General features: G+C 40.4%; 2 protein-coding genes across 24 annotated transcripts in view; one reads left to right on the forward strand and one right to left on the reverse strand.

The window, feature by feature from the left end:
• Positions 1-7,284, reverse strand: part of SDCCAG8 (SHH signaling and ciliogenesis regulator SDCCAG8) — a 106,720-nt gene extending 99,436 nt beyond the window's left edge. For 9 of the 10 annotated variants that reach the window (XM_032683313.1, XM_032683312.1, XM_032683307.1 and 6 more), the window contains exon 1: positions 6,667-6,907. In XM_032683313.1, coding sequence (XP_032539204.1) covers positions 6,667-6,733 — 67 coding nt within the window. In that variant the 5' untranslated portion in view covers positions 6,734-6,907. Of the gene's footprint in view, positions 1-6,666; positions 6,908-7,200 lie in introns of those variants that run through there. The other variant, XM_032683310.1, reaches the window with a different exon arrangement.
• A 19-nt stretch (positions 7,285-7,303) lies between these two features.
• CEP170 (centrosomal protein 170) overlaps positions 7,304-21,195 on the forward strand; it is a 98,665-nt gene continuing 84,773 nt past the window's right edge. For 13 of the 14 annotated variants that reach the window (XM_032683320.1, XM_032683330.1, XM_032683319.1 and 10 more), the window contains exon 1: positions 7,343-7,481. The gene's annotated coding sequence lies outside the window, so the exon portion shown is untranslated. Of the gene's footprint in view, positions 7,482-21,195 lie in introns of all 14 variants that reach the window. The other variant, XM_032683331.1, reaches the window with a different exon arrangement.

The following is a 21,195-nucleotide window of genomic DNA, read 5'->3' on the forward strand; positions in this document are numbered from 1 at the left end:
AAGCACAGTTTGTTATTCTATCTATTTGTTAGATAGAATTCAGAAGACATGCCTCAGAGTATAATATATGTTGCTGGTTACAAATATTAATAGCTCCTTTCTTCCAAAGGGAAAGGTAAATAGCAGTTCAAGTCAGAAAACAAAAGCTAGATATGTATTTCTGCCTTCACTTTATCTATCTTTTTCAAGTTCACATCATCCTGACTGAAGCTTGGAAATTGATTTTTTTGCCCACTCTAATGATTCTCTCCATTTTTTCGGTCTTCTCTGCTTGGTTGTAACTTACCAACAGCTTATAAAATATAAATAACTTCCCAAAAAGCATTATATTTAAGAACATGGTTCTCAGTCCAGTATGCTAACCATCGCTCTCTTTTTAGCAATGCGAATTTTTAACAAAAACCTGACCCATTTCTGACCTATTAATCTTCTCCCAGCACTTATTTTTAAAGCCCAGTAATCTTGTGGCTGGCATCATGCCTTTTGATTTTCGGGTACTCCATCCTTTAATAAATTTAATCCAAAAGAAGACATAAAAGGCACATTTCAAACAGTCATAATTTAGTGTAACAAATCCCCAATACAGTTCACAAGGCAATGACTCAAAAAAGAGGGGTTTAGGTCAAATATTTCTCTTTTGGCATATTTATGCTATTCATCCTTTCTTAAGCATTCCAAGATGCTATGAGGGTGGGAGAGCTAATTGAGAAATGCCAGAAGTATCTCACTGATGCAATGGCTTAGATATTTAGCAAACTATGTTGCAACTAGTTGTTGCCAAGAACTGTTCAATGTCATATTTTGTGGTGTGTTATCCGATAGCAATAAAGTTCCTTCATTTCCCTATTCACTGTAGATGTCGGTCAGAGAACGTGAGTATCAATATTTGCTCCACCGCCAGTGACAAACAACAATACAAATCAAACCAAAACTAAACAAACCCATATATATTGCTTTTTCCCAAACTTCTCTCTGTCTTTGTAATATTAGAGCTTCTGAACTCAAAGGCAGTACTTGATCCACAAAGATAACATAGATCTTCTTACACCATGTACTCTTCTCCCATAAAATATAGAGGGCAGTCAGTAACAGTGAAACACATTAAAACCATTACCAATGGGACACTGATGTCTATTTTTTTTTTTGACTACTCTTTCCTGCCTCTGGAATAATGTCACCACATTCTTGAAAGCTTCATCAAGTATTTGCTTAAATGTCTTAAAAGCTTGCCTATTTCCAAATTACAAATGTTGCTGCCATAAGCAAACCACTCGCCCCTGAGAAACTGGGAGTTAGGAGTTCACGATGGTGTGGCTTTACAGACAACAAAGAAGAGTGGAACTGGATGTGTAAAAGGGAATAAGTACATTACAGGACCTTTTTTTCCAAAGTAAGGGATGCATCATTGAGTGGAAAGGTTATGTTTGTTGTTCCTGCCAATGTAAAAATATTCTTTTCAAATATGAAAGAAATTGAAAAAACCTCTGTGGATGAAAACTACTGGACACCAAAGAGCCTTTGCTTAAAGACAATATGATAATTTTTTAATTAATTTAGAAGTAATTAATTTTTATGTGCTCCCACAGTCAACATAACTTTTTCATTTAGGCTACTCCTGTAAAACTACGTTTTACAGAAACAGGACCTCAGTAAAAACATACTGCAGAAAACTGCTCACATGCAGTCCTACGATTCACATATCGAAATCAATCAGCATCTTTCTTTTCTACATCTTTACAAGACTCTACAAATGAAATCCAAACATGTGTTCCTGTTTTATGATAAAACATCATTGATGTGCTATTTTCTATAGGAGTAGCTGAGGATATAATAGAAATTGGACTCATGTGGGTCAATGTGCTTAAAAAAACCCACTAGTTTCTTTAAAACTCTTTGGTTTTCAGTGTTTAAAGGATCTGAGACAATTATGAAAAATGGCAAGCTAGCACCCAAACCTGAGAGATCAAACTCAATACATTAAAAAAAACCCTCAAAACCAATTGCTCCATAAAAATGCTACCAAGTTGTCAACTATCATATATGAATTCCTGGCAGTACGTGCCACAACGGACAGGCAGACAACTTATCTAACACCTTAGCAATATACAGAAAGAAATATATTACTGCTTATTATTTCAGAGACAGAAGCAACCAACAATCCTAATCCAAGATCAAGGCCTATTATTCTGGGTACAAAGATATTCCTACCCCTCAATTCATCTAAACTTGAATGCAACTCTGGACTAGATTAAGTTCAGTTAAGCATAATGCTTTGGACAAAACCAATAGAGCTATGACTGAAACATTAATTAATCTTCAAAAATAACATGACACATATTCTACATGATGAACAAAGATACTTCTCTGCCCTGAAAGAAGCATTGATAACTACGGTTATTTTCTGTACTCATTGTAACTACAAAATCTAAGTATCACGCTCTGAAAATATAATATAGGTATCCTTTTTCCATAGAAGTATCTTTGTATAAATATAAATGGTAGATTTTTTTTTTAATACTGGAGTGTCAATCCTACCGCTGAACAACATATTTTTACATTGGAAGCACAGTAAAGATCCATTCAACTTGTCAAAAAAAGAAAAGATAGAAGATAAAGTTAGGAAACTCTGAAGTAAAATACAACATGAAAAGGTAGCTGTATCTCCAAAGTAGTAATCAGTTTGGGAGGAAACAAAAATACTTTAAAAAAATAATTAAAATAAAAATCAGTGTAAGAACAATTTGCCACTGAAGTGAAAATAGAAAAAAAAACAGAGAAGCATTGAACCGGGTTAGCATTGCCTGAACAAGGGATGTTTTTTCAGACACTGCACAAGACTGTTTATAAAGAGTACTCCTTTAAATGAAAGCACCAAAGTTACCTCATTCATGAACTCGGAAATGCCATAGAAAATACTCTGGGAGCTAATGGAGAGTTTAGCAAAGGAACCAACCATCCAAAACAACAGAATAGCCTGAAAGGCATGGAAAATAACTCCAGCTGGTAGAAGCATTAAGCAGCATAAATTAAAGAAAACAAACTACAACTGTATGAAAAAGTTGCCATAAGTCTGTCATCTAAAGCTGACAGTCCAGTTCTAGTAATGTTTACAGGAACATGAAGTTACTGGCTATAAATTCAATAAACAGCTTCGCTTTCTGATATCTCATGGTTCCCAATCAGAAAATGGTCTTAGAAAGTCAAAGAAGAAGGAATTACACCAATTCTTTAGGCCTGAAAAAAAAATTATAAACTTATGTGAAACAGTTAACTGACAAAACAGACAATTAGACAAGTTAGTGAAAACACAAAGATTATGACTGTTTAAAGAAAACTTTCCTGTGCAAAAGTATATCAACTTTTACTTAGTTTCTATTGACAGTTAAAAATCTAAAATCATACATCATGTACCTCTTCTGAGACAGCACTTCAGCCAAGTAACTGCTGAAAAATACCGAAACAGTGAATTTGCTTGTAAGTGTTTTTTTGGTTTTTTTTTCCATCCTGGAATTTACTTATCATTCTGACATGCAGCTATTCTTCTTCATTGGCTGTCAAACACAGGCATGCTACCATGCTAGGTAACATACTATATGGCAGTTTTGAGACTAAAAGTATCCTATCAATTACTACCTGTGCTGTTAGGATATTACATGCAACAATGAGCAACCCCAGGCTGTTCATTAGCTAGGCCTCAAAAAGTCCCAAGATGTGTGTAATGCTCAGATATTTCAAAATAATGAATCCTTTTAATTTGGTTTCTTGGACTTCATTGTTGCTTTGCATTATATGAGAACTAGGTGGTTTTTCAACACAGTTTTACCAAATTACCATCTTTAAGAGAAAAGCATTCTCTGGAAAAGTGCTCTCTGGAGCTGCAGTATTCATTGTCAAGAGTTCCTAAACCAGCCCTTTTTGCAGAGCATAAAGCACTTGCCTAAGGTATAGAAACCCTCATGTGTGAAAGACTCCCAAGCATTTCCCAGTTCCTTCTGCCAGATTCTCCACCCTTAAATGAACATTTTATGTTCAGAAGAAGACTTAGAAACAACTACCAAATAAAAAAAAAAGCCTAAGCAAAAAAACTTACAATTATAGGTTACCATTTAGAGTGTAACTCTTGGCTGGTTCAGTGTCACAGCTAACTTGCAGAGATGGTAACTGGGCCACATGCTCATTTTTCCTAAGATGACTTTGCCTTCACATCTCTCCTACTTTATTTTTGGAGTTGCATAAAGCAGCCACAACATAAAAGTTTATTTGTAGAAGTCCTATATTTTCATCAGTTCCTCTAACAGTTTGTATCTCTGTTCTCTGAAATTACATAGGACACTGCACTCAGTAACGCAGTGGAATACAGAACATAATTTCCACAATTTCTTAGGGCAGATTTACAGGATGACTGTACCTAAAAGGGATTGTCTGCCCCTCCTCTTATACTGTCTCTGGCCCAACAGTGAGCCAGTGCTCTTTACTGAAGAGGCAGAAAACTCAACATAAAAAATAAGTTAAACATTCTCTGTTTGAGGAACCAGACAAATGCTAGAAAAAAAGAAGTGGGCTCTACATGGTCTTCTCCATTTAATTCTGCTGAGAGAAAACTAGAAAGTAACAGAAAGGCATCACACCCTGCTCTTGGCAGTGGTGTAGTAAAAGGCCCATTGTACATTCACATTATGCCTGTAAATTTTTAGTTATTAATATGAATACTGTAGCACACCACTTACTTTCCTTTACAAAATACCTCTACTACCTTGAGAATAACTTTTTATTAGAAATGTTATTATCTCCTAAAGTTTTTAAGGTTCTTTTGGAATGATCTCAACTGCATGAAAGTTAACACAGTAACCTAATAACCCCAGCTGTAAAAATACCACCCTCTTAACTCATTACTACACACAGTGTTACAAACTTTCATTATACAAGGCCTACAGTATTTAGGAAAAGCTGCATTATAGAATCTTTGTTATTTTATCAAAGTCACTCTGTTGGGTTCTAAGATCAGTTAGGTCTTAATCAGATTTTTTGGTCCAGCTTTCTGCCATTTGGCCACAAGTTTACTGAACACTTGGGCTCCCTGTCTCCTGAGGGATTTCCCTTTGCAACAAAGGCACTGAAATAACCAATTACTCTTTGAGAACTTATACACCCTCCCCTCAAAGTGAGTAAGGCTGTAAAATGATTCTTCTGGTGTCCAGCATGGGTGGTGATAACCTGTTGCCATGTGTCAGCCTGGGCCCAGATAATGTCAAGCATTACAGGCAGTTTAAGAATGCTGCTTTCTGAAACCATCAAAAAACGCCCAAGGCATGCCACCTGAAATTTCAGAATCCAGATGACAGGAACAACATCAATGTGAAGAAGAATCTCAAGCTGTAAAACTATATAAGAAAAATAGGTAAAGAATCAGATTTAACCACTTTGAGAGCAACGGTGATCTGTTTGTCCTACAGTAAATTTCTAACAGCGATGATGTGAGAAATGCTGCACAGCTCAAAGGAGTTAAAATTGTACATCACTGAGAAATAAAGAGGTTCTTTGAGAAATATAATGGAACTTAGGTTATATCACCATGCATTGGGGTTATGTTTGCAATACCTGACTGATTTCTACTGAAAGGCAACCCTGGATGTATGAAATCAAACCTATCTTGACATTGTTTGGAAAAAAAAAGTCCTTGTTTTCAAGAATGTAAAGGGAAACAGATCACCAGAAGTTCATGTGCTGAAATTATTTAACAAACATAATGGATCCAGTGTAAAGGGACCCAGTTAAAGATTAAATGCAAATAAGTTGTATGAACAGAATATGTGTCCAATCATTAGATATGATGAGCTCTAATAGTAGTCTTACACACAGTTAAACAACCTTGATAATTGTCATTTTAGCTGTTCTACCTGCAAGTGTCAAGCAGCATTACCACCCTGCCCACTTCATCAACAGGTGAAGTAAATAGAAATTATTCTTCAAATTTCTCTCTTCGGAACAAATGAAACATATCCCCCACAGAAAGAACTGATGCTATTTCAAGAAGGAAATACAAAATACTTGCTAAGAATCAAATAGTTATTAAAAAATATAAATAGCATCACAACAGGTCGTGTGCGGGCACTGTGCCCAGAACACAACTTTTTGCGTCGAATGGGGTCACACCCACAAACTACATAGAGGCTTTCGTCAGAATTTGGACACTTCCTCTGACTAGTCAATGACTATCTGACAGCCGGTAAAGCCCAGGTGTCACAGCCAGGGTATATACCTCGCTTCATGGACAAGGCGGCTGGTACAAAAACGGTCAATGACGTGGGAAATAATCACTCCCATTATAATCAGTTCGTGCCCTCATCTTTACCACGACTATAATCCGATGCCTCAACGGCGGCCAAAGCCCTCACAAGGAGCAAAACCCCACCTGAAGCAGCAGCGGCCCCATCCAAGCCAAGTCAGGATGGGACCAGCACGTGTCACAGCACTCACAGCCACGGCCATCGGCTGCGGAGAGGACCAGGAGCAACTTCAGTGCCGCCGCCGGGGGCCGCGCCGCCTCACCCTGCCCGGCCGCTCGGGAGGCGGCGGGACGGCGGCGCGCCAGCCGCGCACACTAGGGCAGGGGCGGCCGGGCGCGGATGGAGCGGCTCGCCCTCACCCCGCGCCAGAGTCGCTCACCTCGGAGGCGCCTCTGGTACCGCTCCAGGGACTCCTCCAGGGCGCGCTCCCCGCGGGGCGCCCGCATCAGGACGCCGCCGGTCCCGGGAGAGCCGCCGGCGCTGCCCCCCACACCGCGGAGCCCCAGTAGTTCCACTTGTCCTGCCTTCCCGGGGAGGGCTCCCAGAGGAACCACCTGCGCAACCCCTGCGGCTCCCGAGCGCCGGCCGTTCACGCCAGCCGCCCCGCGCCGCAGCCCAACCTGGCAACGCTGAGAGCCCGCCACGCCTCCGGGCGGCGGGAATGCCGCCACCAGGACTACACGTCCCGGCATGCACCGCGCCGCGGGGGGCGGGACCCGCCGGCCTCCTCCCGCCCACCCCCGGCAGCGGTGGGAGGGTGGTCGCCGCATCCTCTCTCCCCTTTGTTGTGGATCGCGGCCGCGCTCACGCCTGCGCACAGCGCAAGTCCGCCCGCCCGCGCCCTCGGGCCCGCGGCGGGCGCAGCGCCGGTCCCATCGCGGCCGGGACAGATCGGGCGGGAAGCGGCGTTTACCTCCGGCCATCGCCCGCTCGGGGGGCGCCCCGGGCGCGGGCAGCGCTATTGTCTGCGGCCGCGCAGGCGCAGCGCGGCCCTGCCTCCACTTGTCCGCCGGCGCATGCGCAGTGCGGGTAGCGCCGCAGTGCCCGTTACCCGCCGCTATGTGCAGGGAATAACGCCGGGGCCGTTGCCAGAGGGACACCGAGCGCTCCGCCCCCGCATCCCGCGGGATGCCGGCTCGCTGAGCACCCGCTAGCGACGGCCCCTCCCCGGCGCGGCGAAGCCTCCTCGGAGGGGTGAGTGAGGATGCTGCTGCTGCCGCCGACGCCGCCGCGGGGTGCGGGTCGGGCGGGAGCTGTGGTGGGGAGCGGGGCCGCGATCGCGCTGTTGGTCCGCCCGGTGCCCATTGTGCCAGGCGGCCCCGCCCGCCGGGACCGGGGAGGCTGCGGCCGGCGGAGGGGGACCCGGCACGGTGTGGGCACAGTCAGTCAGCTCCCCCTCCCCCGTCCCCGCCGGGCCCGGAGGTTGCTCCGCGCCCCCGCCTTCCCTTCTCCTTGGGGCCGGGGGCGGGGGATGTCGCCGCTGCCACGGGGCATCGCCTCAGGCGGGATGCGGGCGGCGCCCCCAGATCCCGCTGCCCGCGTGTCCCTGCACCTTTCCGCCTGCCCGGCGCCTCCGGCACACCCACCAAGGCCTGGGGCTGCGCTCCTGCCTCCCCTCCCGGGGGCGGATTTCCGTGATTCCGGCGGAGACCTTTCCAGAGGTTTAATTTTTTTTTTTCGGTTGCCCCCTTTCACTGACCGCCCCGGGGCTGGAGGCGGCATGTTTCTCCAGATTTAAAAATCAGTGACACTCTTCGTTTGAGATGCGGCGTTTCCCCCCGTCTCCTTTGAAATAATGTCTTCTGGGAAAGGATGATGGAGAAAATCTGCGGGTTTTGCCTTTTCTCTTATTGCGCATTTTCACCCCACGAGGCGGGTCCCCTGCGCTCGAAAACACCTTCCCGAAGGCGTGAGCTTTTCGCCCTCGGGGCGCTTTCCCGGGGAAGACATGGAATCGCGGGTTTTTGTCCCCGGTGCCGAGGGACAGCGCGGGGCCCACTTTGTACGGCGGCCGCGGGGCCGAACGGGTTACTGCGCTAACAAAAACCCGATGGCGATTCTCGGCAGAGAGCGCGGCGCAGCGGAGGAAGCGGGAGGGGAGGGGCGGGGCGGGGCGGAGGGCGCTCCCCGGGCCGCCCCCCCGGTGCTCCCGCAGCTGCCGGGCAGCAGTGCCCGTGCGAGCCGGGCGCGGGGATGGCGTGCCCTCGTTGGTATTTTGAGGGCCTTGTTAAGATGAGCCTACAATTAGCCTATCAGTGCTTGATGGAAAAAAAAATGGGATGTAGATGCTTATGCTGATGAGTTGCAGATACATAAGGATCGCGTTCTTGTGACAGGAGATTAGGTAGCATCCACTGATCTGCACTTGGAGGAAATTATTTTCTTCCCTGTAAAAGCAAAGGTGCTCATAAAATATTTAAGTACTTTGAAAGAATAAAGCCTGTTCTAGTGCTGCGATGATCATCTTTTTTGCTTTGAAATGCCATTCAAAGCTTTGTGACAGTGTTCATGGCCTTGGGCTTGTGTCTATAATGTGATGTGTGGGATGGGACAGTTTTTGTAAACTGAACTAAGACATGATTAAATATGCTGTGATTTCCTATGATTAATTTCCTCTGGGAATTACTTTATGTCCAGATGCTGAGAAGTCTGCCTTACTGAACTCTGCTAATATGAAAACTCCTCAACTTTAAATTTTATTTAATGGGGGAGAAAATTTAAACATAAACACCACAAGCTCCCTTTTCTCTTGGATTATCATTTTCTTAAATTCTTTGTCACCTTCGTGTAAATGTTTTGTTGTTGTTGGCTTTTTTTCCCCTTCCTTGTCTGAAGGAAATCAAGAAGGCTGGCTGAATAGAGAGAATAATGCAGCTGTGGATACACAGGATTTTGTCCAAATCTCATTTGTAATGGATCAGATAAAAATGTTTTCTTTAATTCTTCCGAAGATAAACATTCTGACATATCATTTGTTACCAAACTTATTTCATCGTGGTAGTACATTTGTTTGGGTTTTTTGACCGTGTGGTAGGTTTTCCCCATATCTATTCTTTTGAAAAGAACAAGGGGTTCTTCCTATATTGTGCTTCATCAGCTGTAATGGACTTCATAGGCAAAATTTTTTAAAAATTCCAGTGATAATATACCAATCAGAAAAGATCCAGCTTGTGAAAGTGAACTGTCAAAGGCTATGTTCAGTTGTAGGTGGGAGCTTGGAAGCTTCCTCAAATGACTGGAATGAAACCCAAGGCATGAGTAGTTGCAGACATGGATTTTGCAATACCATTTCCACTTTTTGCAAATGCAAGGAAAAGGTATTTAATGTATATCGATACCATCAGACCTCCTCGAGCCTCCTAAAAGGACAGTTTCCATGTTAGCACTGCTTTTCTTAGCTTTGCAGGCACAGTGGAACTGAGATAGAACAGATTGTTTTTACTTTAGCTAGAAAGTAAGGAAAAACTGTGAAATTCTGGTTTTCCTGTAGAAAATTCTGAACAAAGGAGTCAGGCATGGAATCCATGAAGATAGGAGAATTTCTACAAGTAAATTCTGCTATCTGCTCTGGCTTGTGCAAAGTTGTAAAAGGACACAACGGCATACACTTCCCTCTCTTTGAAGAACGTGCTACATAGCATCAAAAAAATTGATTCTGTTTGCAATTTGAGAAAAGGAAGTTGTTTGTTACTGAGGGATGGAGCTTCAAATCTGCTAGCTTGGAGATATGTGTATCTCTTCTAAGGTACACATCTTCACTGCACTAATTGATCCTGTGGGGGTCTTTCATTGTCTGTTGGGTTTCTGGTGCTCTTACGGAATGCCTGCATGTCTTCCCTTCTATTATTGATCCTTCTGTATCTACACATTTCCAGTGGACTGGTCGACAGAGAGCAGCTTCCCTCAGTGCACGATGCTAGTGTTTCCCTGAATCAGAGTCCATCTAGGGCATTGAATGGGACAGGTGTCATGGGGAAAAATAGTATGTGATCAAGTGACTTAAACTGTAACATAATGCATGTAAATTAGGGTAGGAAGAGAGTAAAAACGACTCGTTTAAACTACTTCATGTCTGTCTGTTGTACAGTTATACGTGCAAAAAAATATTGAAATAAATTGCAAATGCTTGGTTCTCTCCTGTAGTTTAGTTTCTCTGACTCTACCACCAAAAAGCTGGGGTGCTGTTTTTATTTTACAGGTGCATTTTTTTTGTGGAATGATCTTTTTAATTAAAATTGTGTTTGACCTTCAAAAGTCCTCATATATTTTAAATTAATATATGTGATTTTCTATCATTTATTATGTAAAAACCTGCTTGTCCTAGGAGTTTCAAATAAAAGCCACAAATATGTGTGCTGTTCTCTGCTGTACCACTGAAGTTGAAGTGTGTCGTGCAGGCTCTTAGATGTGGGTAAGAAGTAAGTCAGAGAGTAGGTGGATATTAAAGAGACTGAGTAGCAGTTCTTGTATCTTAATGCCTCTGCATGGAGTATTCCCAGTTGCTCACTGTTCTCTGGTTTCGGTACAGCATGGCTGTACTGCTCTATTGTAGTGACTCTGGTAGTTTTCTAAGTACCTGAGAAGTTAATTCACTTCACTAACCGAGCAGAACACTATTTCTTTTCTTTTTGTTTTGGTTTTTTTTTTTTAGTTTTTCTTCTCTTCCTCCCTTGAATTAGCAAATTGAATTATCTTATTGTGTGGTCAGATGAGTGCCAGAGCAAGTACACAGAATGGGGACAGCAGTGTCAAGCCAGGAAGAGAAGAATACTCATTTTTCCAGTAGCAGAGATACATGTGGTCTACTTTACTGTCCTACATGGTTGTCCTCTGTGCCACTGTGTAGGCTACTGCAATCAGAGAGGAGACGGGTTATGCATAAATCCAAGAAAACAAAATTAATAAGATACTGGGTTTGTTCTTGTTGTTAGTCTTTATTTGCGGTCCTTGATATATAAAATGCCCACAGCCACAGACTAAACATTCAGAACATATCACTGGATGAAAAAAATATTTCTCTGTAAAGTAAGTGTTAAAAGAGGGGCTAGAAGTGGTTCTGTTAAGCTTTGTGGCCTTTGTACTAGGATAAGCAGGATTTTTGTGCCAGACTAATATTGGTGTCTTCTCCTTTACAGAATTTAAGGATGTAAATTTTCAAATATTTTCATAGTTTTGGTCTTTGTTACTTGCTAGTTTTGATGTGTGTGGTTTTTGTGAATTGTAGAAAACTGCTATTAGGTATGTGTTTAGAGAAATTGTTTTTATTAATTCAAAACAGAGATTCAACCATAATCTCTCTTTTTATCCCTTGAATAGAATATATTCCCAGTAAAACATGATAAATTTTTCCCATATGAGTTCAACATATCTGTCAACTTTGTTTCTCCTCTGAGAAATTGTTACTGACAAAATAGCCTTTTCCTTTGCTAGGTGCTTTGTAGAGCTTCAGCATCCTCCACTGGTGGGGCTAGTAGGCTGATTCAGATCCATCAGTGGCAGCCCTCTTATTGCCTAGCTTCTTTGGTTGGTTCTGCTGCATTTCTTTCAGCAGTTGGTGTTTTTTTTTCTTTGCTTGCTTCTGTTCTTGTGAACTAAAATGTTTTATATTCTGATCTAGTCCATGAAACTTAAGAGGGTATTGTTCATGACAAATAGCCGAATCTTCTGAAGTCTGTGTGGTGGTTTTTCCAGATGTCATCTTATCTCATTCTGTACTTCATTCCAAATGAAATTCTGGTTCTGCTCGTTTTGTTTCTTTCCAGGAAGAACTGCAATTATTGAGCTTTTCAGAGACATAATAACAGAAGTGATGCCACTCCCTGGCATTTCCAAGATGTTTCTTTGTGCGCAGAGTATTTAGTTAGTCTTCAGCTGTGGTATATGAAAAACTTGTAATCAATCCATTAGCAAATCATTATGGTCTGAAAGTAGTAATACACTCAGTGCATTAAATCAGATGTACTTGTGACTTTTCCCTCAAAATTACATGCGCAAATAATTTTGTTGATGGTCTTTCTGTTGAATTGCAAATATTTGGCCATCTAAATATGCATTCTGCTCTGTGTTCAAAACCAAAGCCTTTTCAATTATGTCTTGTTTGTCCTTTCGTAGTGGATTGCATTTCAAAATTAGGAAGAAAGCGACAGGAAGCTGAAATGTCATGATATCTTCTCTGTTTTCTCATGAACTTACGTTTTTCCTGCTTACATTAATCTTACCTTCTCTTCTCTGTCCCCTTGGACTTAAGCTGACTATTTAGTCCTGTGGAGCTGTACCATCACAGGAATCTCGAAGTCAGGAATTATTCTACTTAATTTTATAATTTTAATTTACAAAAGAGAATGGGTAATATTGTAGTTTTACTTCTTTTTTTTTCTTTGAATTTTCATAAGAATAGCCACATAGATGGACCCTTTTTCTGACTCACACCCAGTATCTTTTCTCCGAGAATAGATATAACCTGGTGCCAAGGGAGAGTTAAAAAAAGGTGCAAGCAATATATGGTAATTCCTGATAGTCTTCCATCTATTTTCTGCTTGCAGCTTTTGGGTCGGGTATAGTTTCTATTAAGGATTGTTCCTTCCACTTAATCTTCATTTCTTCAGCTATGTCTTGAAAAGACAGTTCAATAAAAGTGGCCTCATTTTTTATTCATGTTCAGCAATATATCAGCTTAATTTAATAATTAAAATCTTGATTTTTCTACATATTTTTGTTATTACAAAAAAGCTGCCCCAGTTTTGTGAGATTAATGATGATTATACTTTCACTCATTCATCTCCCCATTCTTTTTATTGTACTTGGCTTCCAAAGGGGATAGTCATGTAAAGTGAGGGTGAAACCCTTCCGTTAGGAATAACTTTTGAGGTGATTCACAAGTCAAAACCACATTTCGAATTTTAGCTTTAAGCTGTCTGTGTAACTGGCCATTACAAATATTTTTTTAAATTTTAAGCAGAAGTTATTCAGGAAGCCTTGGAGGAACCACTGAGAACTTGTTGTTTAGCTTTTGGATTAGCAAGAGAGTTTTGAAGAATGATGGCAACTGGTTGACATAAGAATTATGGAACCACTGCGCTTTTTTTCATGTTACAGATGATACTGCCCTCTGTGGTCATTTTGTGTTTTGTTTACTATCACAGTTCCTGTTGGTAGACATAATAAAAGGTGTTTTTCAAAAGCTGTTTTTCTTCTAAATGCTGCTCAGTCATCACGCTCTTGTAGTTGTTTAAACATCTTACCAATTATTTTATTAGGCCATACTGGTGATAATTGGGTAGAGCCTTTATTTCTGCGAAGTCTACATTAACTTGAATCTTCAGCAACCTTAGTGAGATTAATTAATTCTAAGTATGCCGTAGTTCATGCCTATTTGTTAGTGAATGTTTTTATTTTTGTCTGTTACCATTTTGATCACAAATTCAGTAGCATATTTTTAATTAATCAAATCCTAATTAATCTGCTACTGAATACACCTTGTTATCCCTTGACAGGACAAGAGGGAATGGAATTGAAACTGAAAGAGAGTAGGTTTAGATTAGATATTAGGAAAAAATTCTTTACTGTGAGGGTGGTGAGCCCAGAGAAGCTGTAGCTGCCCCAACCCTGGCAGTGTTCAAGGCCAGGCTGGAGGGAATCTGAGCAATCTGGTCTGGTGAAAGATGTCACTGCCCCTGGTGGGAGTTTGAAAGTCCTTTCCAACCCAAACCATTGTATGATTATTTTCAGACCAGCTGCAGTCCTAATATATTACAAGGAATCCTATGTGTAGCTTTTTCTTGCTGAGTGCTCTTTTGAGGGTTGCAATTGCATGACCAATATCGATCCTACAGATACATTTTATGTAGCGTATCCAAAAGAGGCATAAACTCATCAAGATCTGTAATGTCAGTTGAAGAATGGAAGCATATGGACATTTTTCATCTGTTGAAAACAGATTCCTGACATAGGGAATTGTCTCCACTTCTTTTGTGGGGACCTGCAGAGAGGCTTCTGATGAACATGCTTTTTTTTTTAACATTTTTTTCTACTTTTGTAAACAGTACTGTGTGGCTTTGTTCTCTTCAGTTTTCATCCTTGTTGGAGAACAGTAAGAAAGATAATGTTGCTGGCACAAGGCTGGAATTAGTGAAAAGGGGTAGTTGGATATAGTCAGTAGGAGTATTGCAAAAAAGAGTAAATATTTAAAAGAAAACCCTTCCCAAAACAAAACTAAAAAAAAGAACACCAAGAGTGAGCAATGGAAAACTACATCTACACAAAAAAAATATCAGGCTGAACTTAAGCTTGGACGTAGAATGAGTCAATCACTTGAAAGTCCAGAGATATCACAAATTTTTTTTTCTAAGTTTGGCAGTAACAATATTTGAAAAAAGGTAACCATTACAGAAAACATTGCTGTTTTCATTAATCATATTTTTCCAATTTGTGCTGAATCTTTGTACCTTTTGTTTCATTGTCTCTTTTTCTCATTCGGAATTTTATTTTTGACTTTCTTAAGTGTGGGTAAATTTCTGGCTGCCCCAGGTCTCAGTGCAGTCAGTGGATCTTCAGATACTACAGGTGACTTGTGTGTATGACAGGATCTGTTTATACATAACAATGCAAGGCCCAGTATAATTCTATATATAATTATATTCTTTAGCTTGCTGTAGGAAGTTTATTGCTTATCATTAACCAGTACTGTCTTTTTTATTTCCTAGAATAAATATTTCTTTCTCCAGTGTTTGCAACTTCTAAATCACAGATAATTGGCTTGCGTACTGCATGTGTATTTTTTTTACCATTCCTTAAACAAACACATCCCCTTACTTTTCTCCATTTTTGTGGCCTGATTGCATTTTCTTTAGCATACTTTCTGGCACCTTCAGCTGTCAAAGTTAAATGTGTTAGGTGTTGTGTTGTTGAAGCTGCAAATAGCAACAGTCAACTTCCCCCTTAGAGCAGACTGATACTCCAGAATTTGGTTTGTGTTGAACTCTTGGAGGATTGTCATTGCACGTAGATTGTTTCAGAGTGCTGCCTGGTTACTTGCTTTGAGGAGGTCAGCATTTGTAGCAGAACTAAGAACTAAATTATCCAGCAATCACCTTTCAAACCTGCACATAGTTGAAATGTTTATTTTTTTTTCATCGTGCTTTGAGTTCTAGTTTGTTAAGAAGTGAGGAGTTTTTTTTTGCTGTAGTTTCTGTTGTTGCTTTTATGATCTCAAATTTTACTTACCTCATTTATGTACCCCACACAACAGCCATTTTTAGTTGGTTTCATTAATATTACTGGGTATTTACTTAAATGTCTGACAAGATGAATTCCTTTTGTTGTTATCTGGGCAACCTAGAGCATATAGTAAAGTCTTTTTGTATGGTGCCAGTAAAAAAAAAGTTGACCCATTAAGACATGAGAATGAACCAGGAAGTCCTGAGTCATTCCTTGTCCAGTTGAGGCAAATAGAAACCTTTAATTTAGTAAAAAACCACACAAAAAAAACCAAAATAAACCATAACGTTATTTTTTAGTGCAATTAATAAAATTAGTTCAAACAGCACTATGGGAGGAGACTAGTTTTAGAAGATTAGGATCCTTGAGTTCCTGGATTTTGTGAGTCTTTCCTTTGGTGCAGTTTCACTCCAAAACCAAGAAAAGCATTACGCTTTGCTATTTTTGTCTATTGTGGTTTTTGAGGGACAATGCCATGGACCAAAAAAAATTATTCAATAATGTCCGTGTATTGTTTTATTTGTATAGTTATTTCCATAGGAATTCTTCCTTTCTTTCTATTTAAGATACTTGTTTACATTTGGGGTCACTGATCTAAAGCAGATATAGAAGACAGACTGCATTAATGCATCATGAAGGGAGAGGCTAAAGATTAGATCATTGGATTGGGGTGTGTTATAAAAAACAGTCGAGGCAAGTGAAAAATAGAATAAAAATACACACTGAAACTTTTTACGAAGTATGTAGTTTTAGTCTGTAATGGATAAATATGAAAAACTACTTTATATTTGTATAATAATTGCGGTGAAGCGCTGAAACAGGTTACCCAGAGAAGTTGTGGTTGCCCTATCCCTGGAAGTGTTCAAGACCAGGCTGGATGTGGCCCTGAGCAATGTGGAAGGTGTCCCTGTCCATGGCAGCAGGGTTGGAAGTAGATTGTCTTTAAGGTCCCCTCCAACCCAAACCATTCTGTGATTCTATATTAGTAGTCCTTACAGTTACTGTAGACTTGTCTAAATATAAGGAGCCCTGTAAGACTTAGATGGATTTGGTGTAATTGCTGTGTGTTCTTGTAGCAGCCTAAGCAGACCTGGCTGCTGGCCTGGTCCTGCCCTGTTCTTCCCTTTTCTCCCACCCCTAACTGCACAGCCCCACTCCTTTTACTTTGGTGCTAGATAGCTGTGTAGCTTCTGGGCACCATTCATTTGTTTATGGGAGTGGAGAAGAGTACAAGAGTTATTCTGTCACTGGTTGAACACTGAAATAGCCCCGCTCAGCTGCACAGCCACGTGTGTCCTGCAGCCAAGGCAAAGGGAGGAGTCGTGACTTTGTGGTGGGGGCAGTGCAAGAGGTTTGGGATCCTGACAGTAGAAAAACTGGCTTTTGCTGATGTGGAAATGCAGCTTCTTCACTTTAGCATTTATATGATAAGGCTTAAAACTGCTCATTTGCTTGTTAGTTGAGTGTTCAACACTAAGGTTGAGAATAAATCAATACAGTGAAGTTCTGGACATGCAAGCAACTTATGACAGGGTAGTCTGTGTATAAGTGTTGTACACATTAACTTTGCAAAGTAACTCCTGCTGTGTGGCACATGCAGGGAACACAAGGTACTTCACACAAAGTAGGCTGTTTGAGATTTGCTGCAATACAAGTGTGTATGCAGGAGCTGTTAATAAGGAAGACGTACCACACTATGAATTTCACATCCCATACTGCTCCTATATTTAGACTTTAAATTTAATTCAGCTGCCAACTTCCTCATTTCAGCTAGTAAAACTTGGTCAGAGACTGCTTCACTATCATAAATTCTGGATACACTAGAATTTTATCAACTTTTCTGATATTAAAAGCTGTGGAGAATTTGAAAATAAAATGTGTTTTTTGTCGCTCTCAGCTAACTTGCAAAAACATCTGAAAAGCACTTTGAAGTTGAGGATAAAATTTGAATAAAACCCAGTCTTTGGAGCTCCGTTGTTCATAGAGCTTTCGTAACTACTCAGAATTAAAATACAAATAATAAAGGATAATTGTTTTGTCATGATTATTCAGTATTCTTTCATTTTTCATCTGCCTTTCTGTCTGCAAAAAAAATTGTAGATTGATAGTTTCTGGTATGTTCTAGAGCAGCTGTTTCTACTGTAGAGCTCCACTTCTGTGACAGTATTGGCAGATGTGGTTGGATCATTATTGAAACATCTCTTTAATCCATTATGGTGCTTGTGTGTTTATGCTCTCAATGCCACCAGAATGCACTGTTAAAAGTGTTCATGTGCCTGGATGGGATGGTGCTCAACCTGTTCATCTTGGGGACCAAGTACAGGGAATATGTTTGTATTTTCTCTCTCCTTCCTCTAGCTTGTAATAGTACATGGCTTGTACATCCAAGGCTAAGGGGAAGAAAACACTTCTGAATTTCCCCAGCATTGGGAAAGCGCTTTGCTTTTGATTCAAAGTAAAGCAATTCTATTAAGATAAAATGGAGAGAAAAACATATGCAGGAGAACAAATAATGTCTAGTTTCTTACGGATGTATCCTGTGTCCCAAACTGTACCAAACCTCAACGTGCACATGTACTCTTGTGCGCTTGCTTGGGAACCAGCAATATTCTGTGGGAAAAATAACCTGGGTGGCAAGTGTCCTGCTAGGGCAGAGAGAGCGCAAAGGAAACGTGAGAACGGGTCAGCCAGTAGGCTGTAAGCATCACTTCCTTAGGGAACTAAAAGTGGTTTCAGTAAGAGCTTTAATTGCTAACTGTGAGGTAGAAGGAGAATACTGTTAAAAAAAGCCCGATGCACAGTAACTTCCACCTGAACATGAAGAAGAACATTTTTACTGTGCATGTGACCACGCACTAGAACAGATCGCCCAGAGACGTTGTGGAGTCTCCTTCACTGGAGATATCAAGAACTGTCTGGACACAATCCTGTGCCCTGTGGTCTAGGATGACCCTGCTTGAGCAGGGAAGTTGGACCAGGTGACCACTGTGGTCCCTTCCAGCCTTACCCATTCTGAGGTTCTGTGAAACACAGAGTAATTTAAAGAACTCAGGATGTGCATTGTTCCAGCCTTTGAAAAGGGAACTTGTAATGATCTGTCTTAATCAACTTCTTATGCTTTTGTCCATATTTAGTTTCATCTCAAAATGATTTAAAATATTTTTGGTAAACCAGAAGGTTATTTCTCTATTGCAGCAGCATGGTCAGTGTTGCTTAAATATACCTTTGCTTTTTATTGAGTGAGCTTAACTAAGTTTCCAGTGACATCTTTTTGTTGGAGACATAAAGTGAGTAACTTGTGTAGTAACTGTGGGTAGTTCTTAAAATAATCAAAATCCAAGCCCCCCAACTTGTTCACTGAAGTGCAGGCAAAAAGGGATGACCTGATCCCCTTTTGTGGATGGGGTTACAATACCACTTCCTCATGTTTGGTTCAGTGCCTAGAGAATTGTGTGTAGAGTTTGGAGCTCTTCCCATTTAGCCTCCCCTTTCACATCTCTTATTTTTTTTTTTAAGGCAACAAAATTATTTGACTTACAAAGGAAAATATATATGGATTTCCTCCCACAGAATGACGTGAATTCGAGATATCTGTCTGTTGAAAGACACTCTTGCATTCGTTTAATAGCCTTTAAAAGTATCTATAATATGATACTAATAAAAGCCTTTTGTGGTGGTCTCCAAGTATTCTGAAGTTAACCAGATTTTTATTGTAGCATTCTGCAAAACATACACTGAAGTACAAAATTAAGTTTGTATCCCCAGTCATTCTTAAACCAACTTATAAAGGTCCACGTGAAAATAGTCTACTTACTTAGCAGCGACAGCTTCTCATTGTGATTTAGCTGAGGGGTTGTAATCTACAAGTCCTTGCATAAATATGTCAAGCTGCATATTCACTCTGTGTGTTAATTCTGAAAGTTTATACTGACGATTCACAAGCTGTTTGATCACATTTAGTAAAGAAGAGGTAGTAGAAGAAAGAGAATTAAGACTTACCGTGCTAGTAGCTATATTACCATTCGTTGGCTGCATACAAGAAAGGAGTGAGTAGGCAGCACAAGCAGATGTGGAACAGCTTCTCTGCGGGAAAGCCATTTGCCAGACACTAATTACAGGCTGGCTTAAAATCTTGGCAATAAGTAGTATTAATCATTAAAACCAAGGGTATTCATGTCATTTATGCAAATGCTTTATCCTGCTTTCTGTCTTGCCAAATTCTTAATACTTTCTTTTGGCAGGTGTTTTCATGTGATCATACATTGAGAAGGTGTTTCTGTTACATTTGTTACCTTTCAGTTTCATTTCATGGGAAGGAAAGAGATGGGAGGACACAGACATTAAAGAAGTTCCGTATTCCAAACTGCAAGACTAGATTTCTTTTGAATGACTTGGGCTCTTATTAAAGAACCAAACAAATAATTAAAATGTAAGGCATTTTAAGCCTTGTTCTACTCTATTTTTATGTGAATCTCAAGGAAGAGGAATAGATCTTAAAAATCAAGTCCCATGTTTTTGTCTGAGTTTGAAAAATGCTGAATAAAAAATCTGATCTCTTCATATCACAGCTACCATACAAGTTTTTCAAGAATTTTGGTTTTAAGCTTGTCCTGATATTAAATACTTTTAGAATACCCATGTAGATCATCATAATTATGACACAGCATCAGTGAGCTTTTATATTATTTTTGCACTTTGTGCATGCACTTCAGACAGTGAAGATTGCCTAGGGCAATCATCTCTTACAACTTTAAGGCAAAATTTTGAGCCTTTGGTTGCTTTGTAAAATAAGTACATCCAACTTTTTTTTCTTTTTCTTTTTTTTTTTTCTTTTCTTTTTTTACTGGAGTGCTTTTGTTACTGATCTTGGAACAAACAACTCAGTGTATTTCCAAGAAAAATACATCTGCGGACTTGGCTGTTGAGGGTAATTGTAAAAAGCTCCAAAGCATTCCATAAGGGAGAGGATAGAATGTATCAAATGTTTTTGTGTGGAGCCTTGGCATGATAAATATATTTTGCATGTTACAGTGGAGATGAAGCAAAGAATAATTACTGACTACCTTTTTGAATTTGTATATCTATAATACTATGGATGGATGTGGAGATCAGTAACATTGATATCAAGAACTGTCCTTTATCACTTCCACTTTCATGTTCTGTGTACTTACGTATTCTGTCAGGAAGTAAAATTGCATTGAAAGTGGAAAGATAGATGTTAAAATTACTTCAGTAGATGCTTTTCTTTGCTTGTCTTCATACCCACAAAATAAATAATTCCTTGTATTAAGAAAGAAAAAATTTGCATTGCCTTGAATGTAATTTAATCTTGAGTCATGGACTAAACCCCATATATTTCACAATTTTGCAGAAAGTGAAATCACCACCCTCGGGAGGTTAGGAGGTCCAGTTGTATTTGCAAAGTGCTTTTTGTCTTTTCAGTGGTGCTCAGGGCTGTGGTCAGCACTTGGCCAATGCAAATAAAACCTCCTCATGACACACAGCCTACAAAATCACTTGGAATGTGCCATGATGGAGGCAGTGAGAATAGGAAGTGTAAGAGCAGGATAAGTCCTTCTTTTAGGGTTGCATTCTGCCTGAATGCAATGCCTGATTTGTATTTATTTATTTATTTATTTCCCTGTTTGCTTATCTTGGCAGTAGTATAGTCTGATATGGAGTGGGGGTGGAA

Source organism: Chiroxiphia lanceolata, chromosome 3, assembly GCF_009829145.1.
Source record: "Chiroxiphia lanceolata isolate bChiLan1 chromosome 3, bChiLan1.pri, whole genome shotgun sequence".
Classification (NCBI taxonomy): domain Eukaryota; kingdom Metazoa; phylum Chordata; class Aves; order Passeriformes; family Pipridae; genus Chiroxiphia; species Chiroxiphia lanceolata.